The sequence below is a fragment of the Phaethon aethereus genome (genome assembly GCF_964289735.1).
Source record: "Phaethon aethereus genome assembly, chromosome: 1".
Lineage (NCBI taxonomy): Eukaryota > Metazoa > Chordata > Aves > Phaethontiformes > Phaethontidae > Phaethon > Phaethon aethereus.
In genome coordinates this window covers 87,926,132-87,946,870 of record NC_138575.1, presented here as the reverse complement: position 1 = coordinate 87,946,870, position 20,739 = coordinate 87,926,132, and the positions used below count along the sequence as shown (strand labels likewise).

General features: G+C 49.4%; 2 protein-coding genes across 6 annotated transcripts; one reads left to right on the top strand and one right to left on the bottom strand.

Annotated features, from left to right (window-relative positions):
* Window positions 1-1,789: 1,789 nt before the first annotated feature.
* CDCA3 (cell division cycle associated 3) lies at window positions 1,790-4,171 on the bottom strand (the record flags this gene model as incomplete). Its single annotated transcript, XM_081998007.1, has 4 exons — window positions 1,790-1,930; window positions 2,343-2,464; window positions 3,849-3,978; window positions 4,058-4,171. The coding sequence occupies 4 exons, from the start codon at window positions 4,169-4,171 to the stop codon at window positions 1,790-1,792; spliced, it is 507 nt and encodes a 168-aa protein (XP_081854133.1).
* Window positions 4,172-4,636: 465 nt separating this feature from the next.
* USP5 (ubiquitin specific peptidase 5) lies at window positions 4,637-20,065 on the top strand (the record flags this gene model as incomplete). 5 transcript variants are annotated; one of them, XM_081998650.1, is made up of 20 exons in its annotated part: window positions 4,637-4,744; window positions 6,206-6,331; window positions 6,626-6,692; window positions 10,142-10,275; window positions 10,580-10,725; window positions 11,033-11,217; window positions 11,809-11,903; window positions 12,423-12,616; window positions 12,779-12,850; window positions 14,162-14,243; window positions 14,462-14,587; window positions 15,026-15,179; window positions 15,562-15,736; window positions 17,375-17,463; window positions 17,685-17,807; window positions 18,430-18,573; window positions 18,724-18,869; window positions 18,956-19,109; window positions 19,716-19,800; window positions 19,972-20,065. In XM_081998650.1, the coding sequence occupies 20 exons, from the start codon at window positions 4,637-4,639 to the stop codon at window positions 20,063-20,065; spliced, it is 2,499 nt and encodes an 832-aa protein (XP_081854776.1). The 5 variants fall into 5 exon arrangements, with proteins under 5 accessions (XP_081854776.1, XP_081854775.1, XP_081854779.1 ...); XM_081998649.1 differs by having other exon boundaries at window positions 17,685-17,876; XM_081998653.1 differs by lacking the exon at window positions 6,206-6,331.
* Between the last annotated feature and the right edge of the window lie 674 nt (window positions 20,066-20,739).

The following is a 20,739-nucleotide window of genomic DNA, read 5'->3' as shown; positions in this document are numbered from 1 at the left end:
GGACGGCAGCAGAGGGGAAAGAGCAGCAGAGGCATGGCCCACGGCCCAAGCCCAAGCAAGCAGTGTCAGCAGCTGAGCACAACAGAAACACCTACCTACCACTCCCACTTGTCTCTAGGCACAGGTCACTTGTAGAGGTCTCCCAGAGTGAAAGGGAAAGGATAAGTTGGGGAGGGGGAGCAGGGGAACCTGGGGAGCAGGAGCACACACACCTCTAAACAGGCCAGCAGTTTCCAGCCTTGTGCAGGTTTGAAGACCTGCAAAACACTGTTCATTACATCTCAGGACTTTACAGTACAGTTCAGACACCCTGCATCTTACTTCAAAGAAACACCTCTACCCATATTGATGGCCATCTTTTGGAGGACCCCTCATCCAACACCTCTGTCTCAGACTAAGCTCTGTCCCTGATTTAACTCTACCTAGCTTCTCTGTGCAGCTGTTCTATATCCACTCAGACAGCCTCAGAGACATAAAGGGTTTGAGATTTCTATCATGCAACCTCAAACAAAAAGGCAGTGTAAATTGGGCTCATTTTCCATTGGGGAAGACTTAGCTCAAGTCTTATCTATACATAAATGGAGGAAAGGTAGCCCTCAGACCTGCCAGAGTACCAAGGAATATTATATTTATTCTTATTTATTGTCTGCTTCTTGCTGTTCCTTCTCTTTTTGCCTCACTCCTGCGCTGTGTGGTGACCCTGTCTAACCAGTAGCCATCAGCCCCTGTTTTCAAGTCTGTTATAGATTGTCATAGCCCAGGCTAATAAAGAAAGCTCACATAAGCACTGCAGGCTGTGTTCTTTCCAGCATTGCAATAAGCTATTGCAAACTTAACTCTCTTCCTTCAAATACTGCCTACTGCCCCCCCTCTTGTAGGGCATCTCATCAACAGGCCTTGCTCTACTTCAGAGTCCCCAGGGGAGGATGTTCCTCAACTATGTTTTAGTTGAGAAGAAGCTGTTAGTCCCAAGGGTTGCTGCCCTAGAGTTGGGCTAGAGACCTGAAAACGCATCCTTGCAAAACTGAGATTTGAGCTCAACTACAGGACACAGCCATTGTATTCAGCCTCTATACCACTTGTTGGCTCATAGCCAAATCCTGGGGTCCCAGTGCTCTGCTAGGGAGAATTGACGGTCAAGGTGTAGTGACATACCACAGAGGTCAAGACATTAATGCACAATACTAACTCATCCTATTTTGGTTCTCACTCTCATGCCAGACACTCACAGTTGGCTACAATCTTTTGTGTGCGCTAATTTCAGGTCAGAGTAGGTATAGCAGAACTCCAGAAATTAAACTAGATACATCAGTCTCCTGCACAGAGCTGCCAAGCCCCAGCCCACTCTGGATTCAAGGTCAGACCCTTCTCAGCACAGCTTTATAGCAGCACATTACCAGCAGGGGACACAGCTGAGATTTAGGGCTAATGGGAGGCTGAACTATCTGTTCCTGAATCCTTGTTCCCAGAGAAAACATTGCACTGGGCAAGCAGGAGACTCCCACTGTCCTATCAGGACAAAGATACAGTCAAAGGTTTAATACAAAATTATCTGCTACAGATAGATCTCTACAGTAAGTCAATACAGCTGATATACAATAGAAGAGACAAATACTGTACGTAAGACATGCAAAGCTAGGTGAGAGAGAGAGTGCTTTTTCCCCAACAGGTATAGGTGAGAAGAGTGACCACAAGTCTGGAGCTTCAGTCTATTGCAGATTTCTCACTCCTAGAAGACTCTGAAAACATAGAAGCAAATTACAGCAAGATCCTGGAAAAGGAATTTTCTCTAGTTTTCCACAAAAGGACACTGTTGGTTCTCTTTGTTCAAGTCACTCCAAGCACAGTTCCCAGACTTGAGGCTCCTGCTCAGATCCATTGTCACTTCCTTCTTCTCCCCAAGGTTCTCTCCCAACACATGCTTCTTACCCTAGAGAAATAAGAGAACCCAAACAAACAGTGTAAAACACATGTTAATTGAAGGTCAGTTAGTTAATTCTCAGTGGAACACATAGCTCATTTTCAGGTCATTCAGCTTTAGCTCTCTTATGACAATGTCCAAGACTGATGCACTTCTTCCTACAGCCTAAAGAGAAAGGACGCACTGAAATGGGCAATATCATGTTAAGGCCAAAGATAAAGGCATTGAACAAGACTTGCAGGCATCAAGGGACAAGACTGACCCACAAAAAAATACTTATGAAGTCATCAGGCTCTACAGGCCTAGGAGGCCACAGTTCCAAAGTGGGGTCCTACAAAATACAGAAATTGAAGAATTTGGGTTTGGTTTTTTTTTCCCCCAGACCATTCTTCCTCCCACAGTATCACTCACTAAGCTTTACCTGGCGAGGGGCAGGATCACTGGGGGAATTATCATCCTGTAGGATGCTGAGGGGAGAGCGGCCAGTTCCACCAGATGTTGCCCCGATTTTGTTGTTGGTCTTGCATCTTACAGGCTTGTTCCCTAGTGATGGAAGGAAACACATCAGTGTATCACAACAAGGCTAGAGGGTCCTGGATTTTAAATGCATCCTGGCCTTTATGATCTAGCTTGCTTGCCTGCCTGCACAGCAAAGACTGTTATCCAAGGACTTCCAGGTAAAGGGATCACAGAAAGATTGAGGTTGGAAGGGACCTCTGGAGGACATCTGGTCCAACACCCCTGCTCCAGCAGGGCCACCTAAAGCCAGTTGCCCAGGACCATGTCCAGGTGGCTTTTCAGTATCGCCAAGAATAGACTTTGTATCCTCTCTGGACAACCTGCTCCAGTGTTCAGTCATCCTCACAGCGATAAGGGTTTCCTGGTGTTCAGGCAGAGCCTCCTTGTGTTCCAGTTTGTGCTCATTGCCTCTGGCCCTGTCACTAGGGACAACCAAAAAGAGCCTGGCTCTCCCTTCCTTATAGCCTCCCTTCAGGTGTTTATACATATTAGTAAGATACCCCCTGAGCCTTCTTTTCTCCAGGCTAAACAGTCCCAGCTCTCAGCCTTGCCTCATAGGAGAGGTACTCAGCAGAGTTTTCTGAAGCATGGTCTATACTAAAGACTCTGAGCAGTCAGTCATAACACTTAGATGTGCTTCCCGCCCTCACTCCCCAGCTCCTCCCAAGGAGAAACTCCAAGGTCCCACTGAACAGGCCTCCACGATGACAAGCCTGTCTCAGAGAAAGGAAGAGCTGACATTTACCTCTTAAAGAGGTACATTTACCTATTGATTTTGACTACAGATTGAAAAATTACATTTCAATTACAATTTCAAATTACACAGAGATCAGTTCGATAAGAGAACAGCTCCCAAAAGGGCCTTCTGTCTGCCAGCCGTAGAGCCCCAAGGCCAGGCTATCTGAGGCGGTGGAAGACCGCTGAACGGGGGGAACGGACAAGGTCTCTGTAAGCAAGGCAGCCAGCCTGGAGAAGGCACACGCACCAGAGGGTGCTGGCCTGCTCGTACCGCGGTCAGGGCAGCTCCGCAGGCAGACGAAGCCTCAGGTGTGTTACCCGCCCTCCCCGAGCACTTACCCGAGGAGAAGCCGGGCCCGGCAACGCGGGCCGGCCGAGCCGGGGCCGCGCTGGGAGAGGGCGGCCTCTCTGCTTCTTGCCCCGAGGCGGCGGCCGCCTGCGGGCCGCCCGCGGGCAGGGAGCTCCGCCGGGCCGGCTCCTCGGCGGGGCAGGCCGCTCCCGGCGGCGCCGGCTGCGAGGGCGCGGCCTCAGTCCCGAAGGCCTCGCTCAGCTGCTTCACCAGGTGGTCCACGCTGTCTGCCGGGGAGGGCGTGAGGGAGAGATGGAGGACCGCGTGAGCCGCCGGGCCGTGCAGCCCACCCGCCCGTTCTGCCGGGGCGGCCGCACTCACCACTCGATACGGCTCTCATGGGCGTCCGGGAAATGCCAGGCGTAGGCGAGCGCGGGTCCCGGTCCTGGCTGGTGCCCGCCGCCGGCTCGGCGGGGCCGGGCTGCGGGCTGCCCGCCGGGGAGCTCACCACCTGCGGAGAGGGCAGGCGTAGGGTCGGCGGGCCGGTGCCGCCGAGGGGGGCGGCGGGCGGCTCGCGGGAGGACGCCTACCTCGATGGGGGTACGCAGGATGCCGGCGCTAGGGGAGCGGGGGTCGCTGACGTGCGCCAGGTGCTTGTTGCGGAGGGCGGCGGGGGTGGCCAGGGCGCTGCCAGAGACCCCCATAGCGGCGAGCGCCGAGCCGCACTACTCCCCTACCCCACCCGCCGCTGCGATTCAAATCTCCCGCCCGCCGGGCGGTGCCGCCCCATTGGTCACCGCACGGAGGCGGGGCCGGCTCCGCCCCCGGGCCCGCCCTCGGCCGCCCATCTCCTGTGGGGGCCGCCCGGCGGCTCCGCAGCCCCGGCCCGGCACATCCCGCCTCGCCCGCCGCCAGGCTGCTGTCAATCTTCGGGGAGCTCCCCGCCCAGCTCTACGTCCCCATTGGCCGAGGAGCCCGGCACCGCCTCCTGTGACGGCAAAAGAGTGGCTGCGATTGGGCGAACCGGCCTGGGCGGTGCCGCGGGCCCGGCCCTCAGGCTCACTGCCGGTGCTCCCGTGCTGCGCCGGATTGGCCACAGCCCGCCTGACTATGCTGGGCTCTGATTGGTTAGGGTGGGGCTGTGGGCGGTGCTGCAGTGAGCCGCTGTCATGGCGGAGCTGAGCGAGGCGCTGCTCTCGGTGTTGCCGTCCATCCGGGTGCCCAAGGCCGGCGACCGGGTCCACAAGGACGAGTGCGCCTTTTCCTTTGACACGCCGGTAAGCGCGCCTCGCGGCCGGCCCGCCCGCCTCACCGGGCTGCCCCTCACTCCGGCCCGCTCCCTGCCCACCCGTCCGTCGGGGTGCCGCCCGCGCGGGGTGCGATGGGACTTGTGGTTTTCCGACGGCCGGAGCGGCCCGCGGCCGGGAGGAGCGCCGGGCCCTCGGGGACTACAGCGCCCGGCGTGCCCCTCGACGCGCTCCTCCCTGTCGCGGCGTACTGGGAGCTGTAGTTCTGGGGCCGGAGCGGGCGTGGGCAGGTCCCTCGCCCCGTTCGCCGGCCCGGCCCGACGCGCCCGGAGAGCGAGTGGACCCCGGATCCCCCTCCTTCGCAGTGGGGGCTTGCCGGCGCTTCTTGTCCGGCGGGGGGCCGGAGCGCGGCCCGGGCCCGGCCCTTGGCGGCGTGGGCGGGCTGGGGGTCCCGCCCTGCCCGGGTCTGAGCTGCCCCTCTGGCCTCGCCGCGTGGCGTGGCCCGGCAAGCGGGGAGCCGAGTCGGTGCTGTGTCATTAAGATGGCAGTGGTCCCTTCTCCAGCCGTCTCCACCCCGCCGGCATCTCTGCTTCTCCTTCCCTACCCTCGCCTGGCCTAGGCAGACCTGGGGAGGCCCTGCCGGCAGGCGGGCGGGCGAGGTCCCCATCTTGGTCACCTCTGCAGGCGCCCACCCGGCCTGTGCCCCAGCCCACCAGAAGAAATGGGCTGTGGCTGGAAGACACGGGTCCTTTGAGGAAGCAGCACACGGCAGCCTGGCCCTCTTGCCCTCCCCGAGCCCCACAGTGATGCCTGTCTATGTGGTCGCCGCTCTGACTCTGTCCCAGCTGCTTAATGTTGGGAAGCAGGTTGAAGGTGTCTTCCCTCTTTTCCAGCCTCTGCATTTGGGCCCTTGCCTCTTCAATTTAAAAAGGGTATCCCTGCTGAATGAGCACGGTGCTTTCCAGGTGCTTGTGGGATGTGGAGGGCTCATTTTGTATCTGTTTTAGAGCTACTCACAAGCATTTGAATGCAGCAGCAAAAAATAAACAGCGATCTGTTAACCTTCCTCACACTGTAGTTTGGCAAGGTTCCCTATGGCACTGGGAATTACGCTTTCAGACAGGGTGCCACAGTTTTGTTGGTAATGATTGCACTGTGCTCTGAACTTGTGAACTGTCCATGCTAGGGGCCTTTTGCAAGATAAGTTGCTGAACTTTCCTGATTCAGTATCATCCTGCCATGAGTGAACAGGCAAATAGGTTTTCAAACACATCACCTTGACAGGAGTACCTGTTTTTCTGGGACAGCTAGGCTGGAGCTTGCCATCTTATTTCCGACTAGCTACTAAGTGGCTGGTATGTAGGAATAAGCTGTAGCCATTATTTAAGCAATAATGAACAGTGTTCCTAGAGGTAAGTGTGGGCCTATCCTAGCAGTTGGAATGGCATTCTTTACCACCTCCCTTCAGTTTTTATCTATCCTTCCTTCTAGGAGTCAGATGGTGGCTTATATATCTGCATGAACACATTCCTGGGCTTTGGGAAGCAGTATGTCGAAAAGCACTATCAGAAAACAGGCCAGCGGGTCTACCTGCACCTCAAAAGAACACGTAAACCGGTAAAAAATAAAAATACATAAAATCAAGCTTGTTCTGAAATTGAGAGCTGGGCTATGTCTCTGTATTCAATCAGATACAGAGTTCTTTCTCCTCAAATATAACTGATGTTTTTCTTGGTTAATTGAGGTAGATCAGTTTTCAGCTCTGCTAATGTTGATTTGTATGGCTTGCCCACATTATTTCTGCCTGGCCTCTCTCGGTTTCCAGAGTAGCTTAATTTCAATCCTTAAGGCTTGCCACAACCTGCCTGTCCCCCTAACTCTTTTTTTCCATATTTTTTCTCAATGAAATAGAAGGAAGAAGACACCAACTCCAGTGCTGGGGACCCGCCAAGGAAGAAACCAACTCGCTTGGCTATTGGTAAGAAAGCACTTGTATACCATATCGTCCTTGTTGTTTTGAACCAGTCCTCTGGAGCTGCCTGGTTTTGTGGAATGTGCCTGGCCTTTCCTCTTCTGGGCTAGTTGAAGCTGGTATCCCCAAAGGTATTCAAACTTCATGTTTTCTAATGTGTCTTAGGTCAGTTGTTGAGGTGGTAGTTTTGTTCTGTGTTCAAAGTTGCATCATGTTTTCTGTAGATAACTATGTTTTGCATCCTCTCTTAACTCTGTATGCCTGAATCAGTTTCATGTGTGTATAACCAGTGTGGGGCTGTTGCTTTATATGGATGCGTCCAGTGTGGGGCTGAAGTAAATTTGAGAAAATGTGTAAGTCTGAGAAAAGTAAGTTTGAAGTTTCTTATAGAAAAACTATTTTTTAAACTTCTCAGATATGGAACTACTGTTATTTATATAGATGGGGAAGAAATTACTGGTAAATGCTATATTTTGGGCTCGGTAGTGCTTTGAAATACAAGGCTGATACTGGAAGAAATACATGTGAATGTGAAAATAGAAAAAACAGGCACTTCTCTAGAAGAACAGGCCTGGTGTTCCATAACTGTCTTGCACCAACTGAAAAGGCTGTCATGGCAATCAAAAAAGATGCCACTTATTTGGAGCAGCCTCCACTAGTAATTTCTGAACCATTATGGAGACCTATAAAGCAGATGATAGGAACATTTTTTTAGCAGTAACGGGTTATTGGCTAGCTGGAAGCTGACCACTAGAGGGAAATCCAGAACCTGTGGATGTCTTGCTTTTTGATCACTTTTTCCCTGGCTGTGCCATTGTGTAGCAGATGCCCAGTGACTCCGCTGCTGCCACAGCGCAAACACCATCATTAAGATTTTCAGCTGCTCACTGTTTTTATGGTGAGTGAACGGAGTCCCAAAGGTCACTTCTAGCAAAACTGAGACTAGAATCGTTTCTTCAGATAGCCAGTGCTTTTATGTATATGATTATGCTGCTTTTGGAGAGATGAGACCCAGCCTGCATTATGAGTTATTTCTGCATCCTCAGTTCTACAAATGTCTTGAGACAAGTGTTGTCACTGGGTCAGCAAATAGCTGCCTGTGATGACAGTTTAGTGGCGTGAATGGAGCGGGAGAGAATAAAAGAAAGTATTAGCCCTGTGAGGCAGTGATCATAAATCCAGGAGAGATTTTTTTCCCCCCCCCTTCTTTTTTGGCTAAACTGTGGTGGTTTAGCTAGTCCTGACATGGGTACATTTTTTAAGTACTAGAAAGTACTTAAGGAGCAAAATGTCATCAGCTGCAAAATGTAGCACTTGATCTCTCTGTAACTCAGCTTCGCTTTCAATGAGGAGAAAAATCTATACTGCTTGCCTCCCATGCCTCGCATGTTGGTTGAATGACTTTTGGAGTTTGTGGTGCTTAGATATAAGCATGGAGAGGGAAGGAGTGTACCTCGTGGCAGTCTGTTGGCTATGGGGGTGTTGTGGCAGCACGCAGCCACTCGCTCGCCTCCTGCCCCCAGGTGGGATGGGGGAGAGAATCGGAAAAAAAAAAAACCCTCATGAGTTGAGATAAAAACAGTTTAATAGGACAGCAAAGGAAGAGGAAACAACAGCAATGATAACAACAATTACAATAATAATATTGCTGTTAAAGGAATATACAAAAACAAGTGATGCCCAATACAGCAATTGCTCACCACCCAGTGATTGATAGCCCGTCCCTGAGCAGCGATTCCCGCCCCCCAGCCAACTCCAGTTTATGAACTGAGCATGATGTTATATGGTAGGGAATATCCCTTTGGCCAGCCTGGGTCAGCTGTACTGTCTGTGCCCTCTCCCAGCTTCTTGTGCACCCCTCTCTGGCAGAGCACGGGGAGCCGAGAAGTCCTCGACTGAGTATAAGCACTACAACTATGTAGCAACAACTAAAACTTCAGTGTGTTATCAACATTATTCTCATACTAAATTCAAAACACTGCACTATACCAGCTATTAGGAAAAAAATTAACTCTATCCCAGCCAGAACCAGGATGGGGGAAAAAGGGCTGGGAGGCAATCTGCTGGCTGAAGACCCTCTTCCTCATCTGCAGCCTCAGAAGGTTCACATAACCACCTGAGGGGACCTCACCAGTTTTTTTTTAGTTTGTTTAGAGTTCAGGAATTGTGTAACACCCTGAGGGATTGTGTATTGCTTTAATCTATGAAGTGGTGACAGGAGATCTGTCTGGAATGTGCTGAAGAGCATTATCTGGTTATGTTGTTGCATGATGCTGGTGACTGTTTTCAGGTATTTCTAAAATCACTCAGGCTTGTAGCATCTGTATTCATACATAGCAGTTTGTGCATAGTCTAAAAATTTTAGGTATCCGAGGAGAGAATTAAAGGACATATCGTGGGAAACAGGTATTTTTGTCGATGTTTTAACCAAATGCAGTAATGGTTATCAGAACTGTGTCACACACAGGATTCTTGAGGCAGAGGCACTAAATAGCAAAAACTCATAATCCCTTCAGGGACTTGTTGCAACCACAGATCTTCAAAGATCTGTTGCAGAGATCTATGGCAGTCAGAGCACATAATTTTTAAAGGAATAAAGGAAATTCAGTTTAAAAAAAAAAAAAGATAGGGGGTTAAGGCTGCTAGTAAGCAATGTGTCTTCTGCCTGTTTCCTTCTGGGATGTAAGGTGTGAATGCCTGGAGAACATGAAAGGCCAAGGTTTTTCCCTGAGTACCTACATAAATCTGAAACTGTTCCCTCCACTGCATACTTCTGTAGTGAGCATCCATCATGACTCTTGACAACTGGCAAATAACCTTTTATGTATGGAAACTCCCATTTCTGTTGCAACTTCTGGAAAGCACAGCTAGGTGGGCATGAGAAACTACTAGCACTATACCTTTCCTAAAACTTTTTCTGTAATTCTGGATGTTCTGGTTCCAGAGGAACTCCTGGTCCTCCTTGCTTGAGTTCAGGACTCTGAACTGTCCTTCCTGGAAAAAAACAGGACAAAGATGCAAGAAGCAGAGCCAGGCTCCTTAAAGATCCTAGTAGACTAGACCTTTGCAGTGGGTTAGAATATGATGTCTTCATGCATGTCTCCATTCATCATCTTGGATATACTGTGAAGGATGAACAGCAGTGCTTTATCATGGCTCTGTTCTGGCCAATGTCTCTCTGGAGCAGGTCTTTTTTTCTGGTGGTAGTCAGGGTCTGGAGATTCCTTCTAAGCATCTGGGAAAAGCAAACCTATTGTCGCTAGGCTTATATTTGCTCCTGTGAATTCCACACCACCAGCAGAAATTTTGGAATCCAGAAGTGGAAGAAAGATTGTGGATCACTGATCTATACCTTTGTCTTAGTCATGGTACCTTATTTCATGTAAGCTATGGGCAAAGAAGCTTTGCAAGCTATTTGATTTTACCTGTTACCACAATGTTTTTTCTTCCTGTAGGTGTAGAAGGTGGATTTGACATCACAGAGGAAAAGTTTGAATATGACGAAGATGTAAAAATAGTAATTTTCCCAGAGCATTTGGATATTCCTCGTGATGGGCTGGAGGGACTACCGGACATGGTCAGAGACAGGGTATGTTTGGGTGGAGGGCTGTGTTTTCTATTGGTAGGGAGGAAATGCACCGTTACTGAGGAGGAACTGCTGTCCTGTAAAAGGGATCCTGCAGAGCTGCTGTGAAGTCTCAGCTTGCAGTAAGCAGGATAGTTCTGCACTTATACAGTGCTTTGTATTACGGAGTCCTGGCTTGTGACTGAAGCTCCTGAATGCTGTCCTAGCACAACTGACTTGCCAATCTGAGCATAAATGTGGAGTGTTGTGGCACTGGAAGCTTCTTTCCTTGTGGTCTTCATTTTTTTTCCTGCTGTCCTAATTCCAGATTGCCAGTGCAGTTGAAGCCATCCTGACAGCAGATTCAGCCTCACGAAAGCAGGAGGTACAGGCTTGGGATGGGGAGGTTCGACGTGTTTCCAAACATGCTTTTTCCCTCCACCAACTTCAGAATGATGTTCGCATCCCACCATGGTGAGCATAGTAGTAAAACTAGCTGTATTGCTCTGTATCCCAGACCCACCCCCATCAATTTCTCCTGTCCTGGACTGCAGCAGCAGATGAGCAGACTCACTTTTTTTGTGAGTCTCTGCATGTGCCTTGTCATAGTAAATTCAGGGGAAATGGAAAACTAAGGTATTTTCAGGATGCTTAGCATTCTGAAGGAAAAGAGGAATGAAATTGCTTATACTATGGTTGGTGGGCAGTAATGGAGAGGGCTTGGGAGGTAGACTGCAAAGGTTTTCACCCTAATCTCTTTTTCTCTGTTCCTTGTCAATAGTGGCTGGAAGTGCAGCAAGTGTGACATGAGGGAGAACTTGTGGCTGAACATGACTGATGGAGCCATCCTCTGTGGTCGGCGCTATTTTGATGGCAGTGGTGGCAACAATCATGCAGTCGAGCATTACCGGGAAACTGGCTACCCACTGGCTGTGAAACTGGGAACAATTACTCCTGATGGGGCTGGTGAGAAGGGGGATCCTCTGAGATTATAGACGCCAGGCACCACTCAGGCTGACTGTGGTCTCTGACAAGGGAAGTCAGGGAGAATTTCCAGGCTGTTGTTGCCCTTCTTATGACCTGGAACATTCAGTGTCATCCTATCGTGAACTTTCCCACTCTGACCTGCTTCTTGTGACAGGCAAAGAACCTCGCCTTCCTCCAGCCCTCTCTTGTAATTTGGAGGGGTTTAGAATAGTTATCCAGGTTGCTGTCTTGTTTTTTGTGGTGGGACATTTATGAAATACTTTGTGTCCAAAGCCTGACCAGACATGGTCAGTAACCCACACAGTGTGGCACAGTAACCCACTTTCCTCACTCCAGACGTACATGTACCTCTGTACTTTGACCAATGACAAAGTTGTTTGTCTTGTCACATGTTTTGGGGGAACCTCAATATTCTGTCTGTTGTACTAGTCTCTTGAGAAAGGAGAGAAACTCCAACTGCTCAGTTTGTCAAAACTCCCAGTTCTGAGCACTCTGTTCTCTTCATCCAGCAGTGAATGTTAGATCACGGGCCATAATAAGTCTCTCCTTTTCCTCTGTGTTCCTGCATAGACGTCTACTCCTATGACGAGGATGATATGGTGTTGGATCCCAACCTGGCAGAACACCTTGCTCACTTTGGGATTGACATGCTCAAGATGCAGAAGGTGAGGGGAGGTTCTTCTGTAGGCCCAGAGCAGGGAGAGAAGGAATTCTGACATTTCTTAGCTGGATCCCAGCTTTCCATGGCTATACAGAACCATTGCTGGTCAAGAAACATATTTTTTTATCAGGCAGAGAGTTGCCTCATCTGCCTTTCTTCTCCCATTGGCTTTTTTGTCTTTCTTCCCTGTCCCTCAGGTTTTCTTGGGAACAGCTCTGTGTCAATACTGCAGGCAGGGAGTTGCCCAGGCTCCGAGCTTCGCTCCCTAGATTCAGTGTTAGTGTGTGATTTCCATGCCCCTTTAGAGGGGATGGTTCATATTTCTGCTGTGTTTCTTATCATTCCTCCTTCTGTCCCAGGTATTCAGATACTTGAAAACAATTCTTGTATTTTCCTTCTCTTCTCATTTAGTAAGACAGAATGGGTGCGAACCCTTATGTTTCTCGATAGTGTTGCCCTTTTCACACCTCTGATGTTCCCTTGAGTCTTCTTTGAGGGTTTTTCCTGTTCTTTACCTCCACAGACAGACAAGACAATGACAGAACTGGAAATAGACATGAACCAGCGCATTGGGGAGTGGGAGCTCATCCAGGAGTCTGGCGTGCAGCTCAAGCCCCTCTATGGGCCTGGGTACACTGGTATCCGTAACCTGGGCAACAGTTGCTACCTCAATTCTGTGATGCAGGTGCTGTTCAGTATCCCAGACTTCCAGAGAAAGTAAGTGAGCTTAATCACTCCTTTCCATTGGCCTGGGATCCCCTGGGATCAGTACAAAGGTCTCCTAGAGCTGGGAGCTTCTGTTACAGTAATCCAGCTCAGAACTGTGTTTTTACTAGATGAACACGTATGTCCCTTAGATTGCTCTGCTTTGCTTTGCAGGTATGTGGACAAGCTGGAAAAGATATTCCAAAGTGCACCTTCGGACCCCACACAGGACTTCAGCACACAAGTGTACGTAGAGTTTTGGTGAGAGAAGGAAGGCTGAGGCTGCCTGGGTGCGTCCCCTCTGCGCTGCTACAGTGTGCTTTGCTGCAGGTTTCTCCCTCAAGCCTCGCCTCTCTATTTCCGCGTCCATCAGAGACACTGATCCTCAGTGATCAGTAAGGATCTAAACCAAGAAAGTTCAGCTGAATGCCCTAGATGGAGAGGCCAGAGTGCACCTCAGTGTTCACAAGAGGCTCTTAAATGTATTATGTGGGGAGTGCAGTACCATCTGTTACCACGGGGGGATTTCTGGTAGGCATATTCTATCTGTGTAACAGCAAAAAGGTGCTTCCTCTCTGCAATGGAGATGGCTAAGAGCAAAGAAATACATAAATTTAGGCAGCTTTATTCTCAGTGGATAATTCATATATCCTTAAAGAGGCTTTCTGCAAGAAATACTGTGCGAGCAATAGCAGGAGAATATACAGAAGAAGGAACATAAGACTTGAGATGGTGTTGCATTCTAAATACATGAATTCTCTGCTACGTCTGCTCTAAAACAGTAAAGCAGTATATGGAGGTTTGGGGTGGAGGAATGGAAGGTGGCACTTGTGGAAGGAAATTCAGTGGTAAGGGAGGATTCTAAATTTGGACAGCCTGGGGTGAGGTATTCACTGAGGAGGTGATTAAGTTGAGACAGCCAGAAAGATTTTTGCCTGGGCAGAGGAAGGAATTGGAAGTGTTTGGTTACAGACAAATGGCAACGGTGATGGGGAGGGACTGGAATGAAGTGGAATAGTAGGAGAGTCTGAGCATAGGAGGAAATTGCTGAACATTGCTGTTGTCCATTAAGTGCCTCATGCAGTCGATCTTGATCTTTCCCCTGGGAAAATGTGATCAGTCTGCTCACAGCAATGCTATTTCTGGCTCAGACAATTTTGGTCTGCCCTATTGTCTCCTGCACAGTCAGTTAGATACAATGCTACTTTACCCATGTCAGGCTGGAGTTTAGTTTGGCTGTTACACAGCTGCTGTATGGCTCAGCACCAGCTGCCCTTCTGTGGGGAAAAGGAAGCTGTTCCTTTATGTTCTTCCCAATGTGGAAGCAATGGTTGAGATTGGTGCCCAGAAGTCCTAGTAACTTTCAAGTCAGTGATGTCTCATGGGACCAGAAAGCAGACCAGGATAAGATGGTCTTGGCTGGTGCAGCAGAGAAAACTGATCTCTCTGAGATTGACAGTCCGTGGCAGTGTTAAAGCTGGATGGATTGATGTGGGTCCTGTAATATGTGGGATTGAAGAAACCTATCTGATGCTAACAGTGACTTCATCATTCCAGAGCCAAACTGGGCCATGGACTGCTTTCTGGGGAGTATTCAAAGCCGGCTTCTGCAGATGGAGAACAGCAGCCTGATCAGAAGGTGAGACTTGGATACAACATCCTCATGATGTGTGTGTTGCATTGAGGTATTGCATGCGTTACATGGGGAAGGAGGAGAACCCTTTCTGAAGATGTGTCCTGGGGCTTGTTCCAGGGCCCTGTTGCCTGAAGAAAAAACATGGCTAAGAGTAGAGTGCTACATGCCAGGGCGCATACTTGGCAAATTTTGACCACATTCCTCTTCCTTGATATTTGCAGGGTATGCAAAATGGCATTGCTCCGCGCATGTTTAAGTCCCTCATTGGAAAGGGTCACCCAGAATTTTCCACTAACCGACAGCAGGATGCCCAGGAATTCTTTCTGCACTTCATCAACATGGTGGAGGTAATGGTTGAGTCTGTCTGTCAAACCATGAAAAAGCCCAGCTTTGTTTTCTCCCCACAGCAAGGGGTGAGGAGTGGGGGTGAGAAGCTGACAACTGGGGCAGAGAGAGTGAGAGAACACAGGGAAATGAGCCAGCTAGCACCTGTGGGAGCAGAGAATGAGAGATGCTTGGCCATGTTTTCAGGGCTGATTCCTTGGAGGAATCTCTCTTGGGAATGGCACAACTGGAGATGTAAATTGTCTTCTTTAGGAGCAGGAATGGCATGGGTTCCTGGGATACAGAAGTTGGCTCTAGTTCCTCTTTGCTGTCTTTTTCAGTGAACTGGGTACAGAAGTGAATACTCTTTAGCCATGTCCTGCATGGAACTGCTGCTACAGCAGGTATTTATTTCTGCTATTCTGATGTTACATCTATCCTTCTAACCTCTCCTTCTTCAGAGGAACTGCCGCAGCTCGGAGAACCCTAATGAGGTCTTCCGTTTTCTGGTGGAGGAGAAGCTGAAGTGCCTGGCCACAGAAAAGGTGAAATATACCCAGCGTGTGGACTACATCATGCAGCTGCCCGTGCCCATGGATGCTGCACTCAACAAAGGTCAGTAATGTGCCAAGGCCAAAAACGTAGCAAACATTGTGTTTGGATATTGTATTATTCTTACAGAACTCCTTAAATGAGAAAGGGACTTTCCCACTTCTGAAGCTAAATCCTTCACCTGCTTTTGTGGGATCGAGCTGATTTCTTCAGAGGTGGTGTGACACAGTGATGTCCCTCTAGAACCTTTCCCTCCAACACCACAAGCTGGGCTGTGACTCAACAGCAAAACAGGACTGCAGTAGCAGAACAGTGCTCTGGAAGACATTGTCTACTTTGTGCTCCATTCTTGGTGGCGTGTATCTCTAGACCTATTCTGCCTCTGGGTGTAGCTTACACCAGTTGCTTTGTAGGTGGTCCTTGACTCCTCTGCTTTATTCTCTAGATGAACTACTGGAATATGAGGAGAAGAAGAGGCAGGCAGAGGAGGAGAAGCAGCCACTGCCTGAGCTGGTGCGAGCCAAGGTGCCTTTCAGCTCCTGCCTAGAGGCCTATGGAGCTCCAGAGCAGGTGGATGATTTCTGGAGCACAGCCTTGCAGGCTAAGTCTGTGGCTCTCAAGTGAGTGTATGTGAGTTACCAGCTAGGCTGTGATGAACTTGCAATAGCTGCACCTTTGGGGGCTTCTTTTAGTTGCTTGGGGAAGGAATGTTACCAAAGCTTTATAGTCCTCCACACCCTGGACCCATATAACATTGAAGCAGAGGGGGAACCAGTGCATCAGTGCTGGAGTGATTGCCCCCAAGGGATTGCCCCCCACACGAACAGCAGTGCTAGTGAAGTCCTTACCATCAGATTTCAGTTGCTGAGGGGCTGTGAAAGTACAGTGATATTCCAGAAAACTAGCAGCTTTTATTCTAAATTCAAAATTTAGCTTTAAAACCAGTTACTGGCAGTATAGCACCACTGGTCTTGTGTGGTCTCTAAAATTTCTTTAAAGGAAGTTTTAGCTATTAAATTTTGAGCAAAACACTGAGTGTAACAGACACGTGAGTTATTTTAAAGAATGATGACTTAAATGCTAATAGCAAGGTTTAAAAAACAGCTTTAATTTGTCTCACTGCCTGCAGCACATGCAACAGTGCAGAGGTGTAGTGAGAAGATTACAGATGTAAGCAGCTTCCTGACTGTTCTTCTGCAATGAAAGAGTTGTCCTCAAAGAATTGGAAGTGTTTTTCTAACAAATATTCTATTATTGTAGCTACTACAAACAAACAGTCACAGAATCACAGAATCATAGAACCACTAAGGTTGGAAAGGACCTTCAAGATCATCAAGTCCAACCATTAATCCAGCGCCACAGTGTCCCCTAAACCATGTCCTGAAGCGCCACATCCACACATTTTTTGAATACTTCCAGAGATGGTGACTCCACCACCTCCCTGGGCAGCCTGTTCCAATGCTTGACCATCCTCTCGGTGAAGAAATTTTTCCTAATATCCAATCTAAACCTCCCCTGGGGCAACTTGAGGCCATTTTCTCTCGTCCTAGTTTCCAGTCAGTAACATGATCACATTGAAAAGTAACGTTTTGCTTTTAAGTAGTGAGTTGTGTTCAAACACTTTGTAAGAATTAGCATTGAATATATACCGTTCCTTAAATTAATTTTACGGCATGTTACAATTATACCCCAATAATAAGTATCTGTCTGTCTTATTACTGCTTCTCCCTTCACAAACATTCCCGTCTGTCCCATAGATTCCAGACACCCTCTCTCTTAAATCGTGTAACTAAATAATGTTCAATCAAATTCAGTTAGCTTAACATTCACTGCTTCTGCTTCATATCCAAAGAAGTGCTCTTGTGCTTGAAAGCTTGTCAGTTCCTGTAGCTGTGTCTGTTGGTCTAATAAAAGATGTTATTTCCTCTACATTCCTTAAGGGTTAGACTTTTAATTAAACAGTAAAATCTGAGGTGGCTTGTAAAATACAGGATTGGAAGGTAGAACACATGTACTATTTTTCCTTATCCCCCAAGATTTTGTAAATGTTGCATTCCATCTCATCTTGTCAGAGCATCTGCTTTAGAAATGATTCTGTGTTTGAGGAGCTTTAAGCTCAGCATAGGAGAGCTGCACAGATATGTATATCCACCCCCCCCCCCCACCTTAGGACATGCCTGCACTGATTTCTTGAATCAACTAGGTGCCCTCAATCATTGCTGAGAAAGTATTTTAAAGTATTATTTTGTCACTTTCAGAACAACACGGTTCGCCTCTTTCCCGGATTATCTGGTGATCCAGATCAAGAAATTCACTTTTGGTCTGGACTGGGTACCCAAAAAGCTCGGTAAGAAGGATGAGAAGTACAGAGCATATAGGTAGTGATATAGGTAGTGGGTGTCATATATGGGTATTGTTGTCTGTTACTGCAAAGGGGAAAGTAACTACCTCAAAAGGAGCTGCAGACTGTAGTGTATTGCATTCCCAGGGACTTATCCTTCTAGATCTCTCAGATGAGTCCTTTGTTTCTGCCCCTGTGGGGAGGCTGAGCGAGACTTTATCTTGCAGATGTCTCCATTGAAATGCCAGAGGAACTGGATATCTCTGCACTGCAGGGAACAGGGCTGCAAGATGGAGAAGAAGAAATGCCAGACATTGCACCCCCACTGGTGACACCAGATGAGCCCAAAGGTAGCCTGGGGTTCTATGGCAACGAGGACGACGACTCCTTCTGCTCCCCTCACTTCTCCTCTCCAACATGTTAGTGGTTCTCCTCCTCTCTTCCTGATGCCCGACTCATTTCCTTGCTCTTCTTGTCTTGTCTCCCATGCTAGTGGTTTCCCACTTGCTCAGACTTTCCCTGTCCCTCTGTCAGTGAATGCTGGCTGCCTCCCTTGCATGCCTGTTATGCAAGGATGTTATGCAAGGGAGTTTGTTCATTCTTGTTCTGTGGAAGATGGGGAGGTGGCATGTCTAGTGCATTTAGAGGGGCAGAGCTGGGGTTTATATGACATTTAACTGGTAGAGGTATTTTATTTTCACAAACCACAGTGTGGGAGGTAGGGTTTGGAGGCTAGGGAAGAGCCAGTGCTCCTGAGTTCATTAGTTGAAGCCTTTTGTTCCCTGGGGTGCCTGTGTGTGAGACTGCGCTTCTGAAGAAGAAAGGTAGTAAAAGATGAGGAGAGCAGAAAGACGGAACTTGGTGTGAAACAAAGCCAGGAGGTGGTGGCTTGGGGGGCTGTGTGACACTGCACAAAACGGAGCAGGCAGGGATGGGTGGGAGTGGGTGGCTCTAATCCCTGTCTTCCCACAGCACCCATGCTGGATGAGTCAGTGATTATCCAGCTAGTGGAGATGGGCTTTCCCATGGATGCCTGCCGCAAAGCTGTGTATTACACAGGGAACAGTGGAGTTGAGGCCGCCATGAACTGGGTCATGTCACATATGGATGATCCAGGTATGCGTCCATGTGGTGATGGTGAAGCTTATTGCATCTGGGCCATCGTTCTTCCTGCCCCACTGCTGCAGCAGAAAACTGAAGTAGTTTGGACTTGGACAGTATCCCTCTTGGAGCGATCTAACTGCTGTATTCTGTTTCCTGCTGCAGACTTTGCTAACCCATTAGTTCTCCCTGGATCCAGTGGGCCAGGGTCAACTATTGCCTGCCCAGACCCTCCTTCAGAAGACAGTGTGGCCACCATTGTCTCCATGGGCTTCTCCCGGGACCAGGCTATGAAAGCACTTAGAGCCACGGTGAGAGGCATGGGTGACATCAGAGTGAAAGTATATTCTCAGGAACAGGGATTCCCAAGTTCACAGTCTTCTCTTCTTCCTTCTAGAACAACAGTCTGGAGCGTGCTGTGGATTGGATCTTCAGTCACATTGATGACCTTGATGCAGAAGCTGCTATGGATATCTCAGAGGGGCGCTCAGCAGCTGAGTCCATCTCTGAATCTGTCCCTGTGGGTCCTAAAGTTCGCGATGGGCCTGGAAGTGAGTTCCAAGCAGTCGAGTGTGGATTTTGGGGCACAAACTCAACATGGGTTTATCCTCCCTAATCTATGCAGTAACCACAGGTTTTAGCAGCAGCAGCTGCCACAGAGCTGGTCTGGCTGCTGAGGTGGAAGCAGGGAGAAAAAGGAGGGATGGCAAAGTAGAGTCTAGACCCTTCAAGGCTGGGGATTACCTGGAAGCCAGTAAGAGAGAAGCAGAGGAAGTGCCATCAAGTGAAAGATGGGAAGTGCTGTGCTGCTTTTTCCCAGTCATCCCAGGAGGCTTTTCTGCTCTTCAGGCTTCTATAGGAAAACCAGGTTCTGGTCTATGTGCAGATGCTGCTAGGCTGCTTGCATGCTATAGGGAGGGGGAATCCCTGCTGTTACCCACACAGCAGCCATGGGCCAAATAAACAGTTGGAAGAGAGGATAAATGGGAGGCATGAAGACCACTGACAGTTACACTCAATGGGAACCCAATTCTAAATTATTACCCAGCAGAGCTTCCTTCAGGGATCCTTCTCTGAGAGGGCCTTGCACAGAGTCTTTCGGGGTAAGATGCCTTTCCTCTTTTCCTGACAATCCTCTCTTCTCTCCTTCTCTGAAGAATATCAGCTGTTTGCCTTCATCAGTCACATGGGCACTTCAACTATGTGTGGACACTACGTTTGTCACATCAAGAAAGATGGCAGGTAAGAGGGATTTTCACAGCATAAGGGGACTCTGAGAGACAGCTTTAAATTGCTGTCCTCCCCTGTTTCTTCAGAGGTCTTGGGGCGTCAGGGATGAGAGCAGGCGAGGGGAATCAAGTCGTGTCTTAGCCAGAGAGTGGCATCCCTGAGCTCCCCCTCTGCATGTTGCAGGTGGGTGATCTACAATGACCAGAAAGTCTGTGCTTCTGAGAAGCCCCCCAAGGATCTGGGCTACATCTACTTCTATCAGCGGATTCCCAGCTAGAACATCCTCCTGCTGAGTGTTGTGGGGGCAGAGTGGGCTGAAGGCATGGGGGGGAAAGGGGTGGGGGCAGTGAGGATGACAGCAGGGTCTTGCTCTCCCCTGCTCCTCCTTCCCCACTTGTCCCTTCATGGCCTCTCTGTGGAGACACACGGGGAGACAAGAGTTCCCTAATAGACGGGGGGCTGGAGCCCCCATGGACATGGGGGGGGGGGGGGGGGAGTATCTATTTCTATAGGAAATGTCCTCACTGTCCCCACCCCCATGACACACAGCCCTAGTGCTTTGCTGCTTGGTGGGATGATGCCACCTCCTCGCTGTCCGGAAGGGGAGGAGGGGGCTTGTGTGTATGTGTGGCTTGTGTACGGGGGTCCCTCCTGCCTGCCCTGCAGGGCGGGCAGCACAGTGGGCCACGAGCACTGCCCCCCGCCTTGTGTGCCCTTTACATGCCAAAATACACGAGGGACAAAATAAAAGTCGAAATAACCCCCCGCTTTCTGTCTGCCCTTTGCATTGCATGGGGCCCTCCGGCAGCTGAAACGCGAGTGGGCGTGGGGTGCGAGCACTGATGGTGCGGCTTGACGCTCGCGCTGCGTCGCGCGCTCCCTGCGCTGGCGACGGCGCACACCGGCCGCGACGCGCGAGAGCGGGGCTGGGCGGCGGGGGGCGCTGCTGGG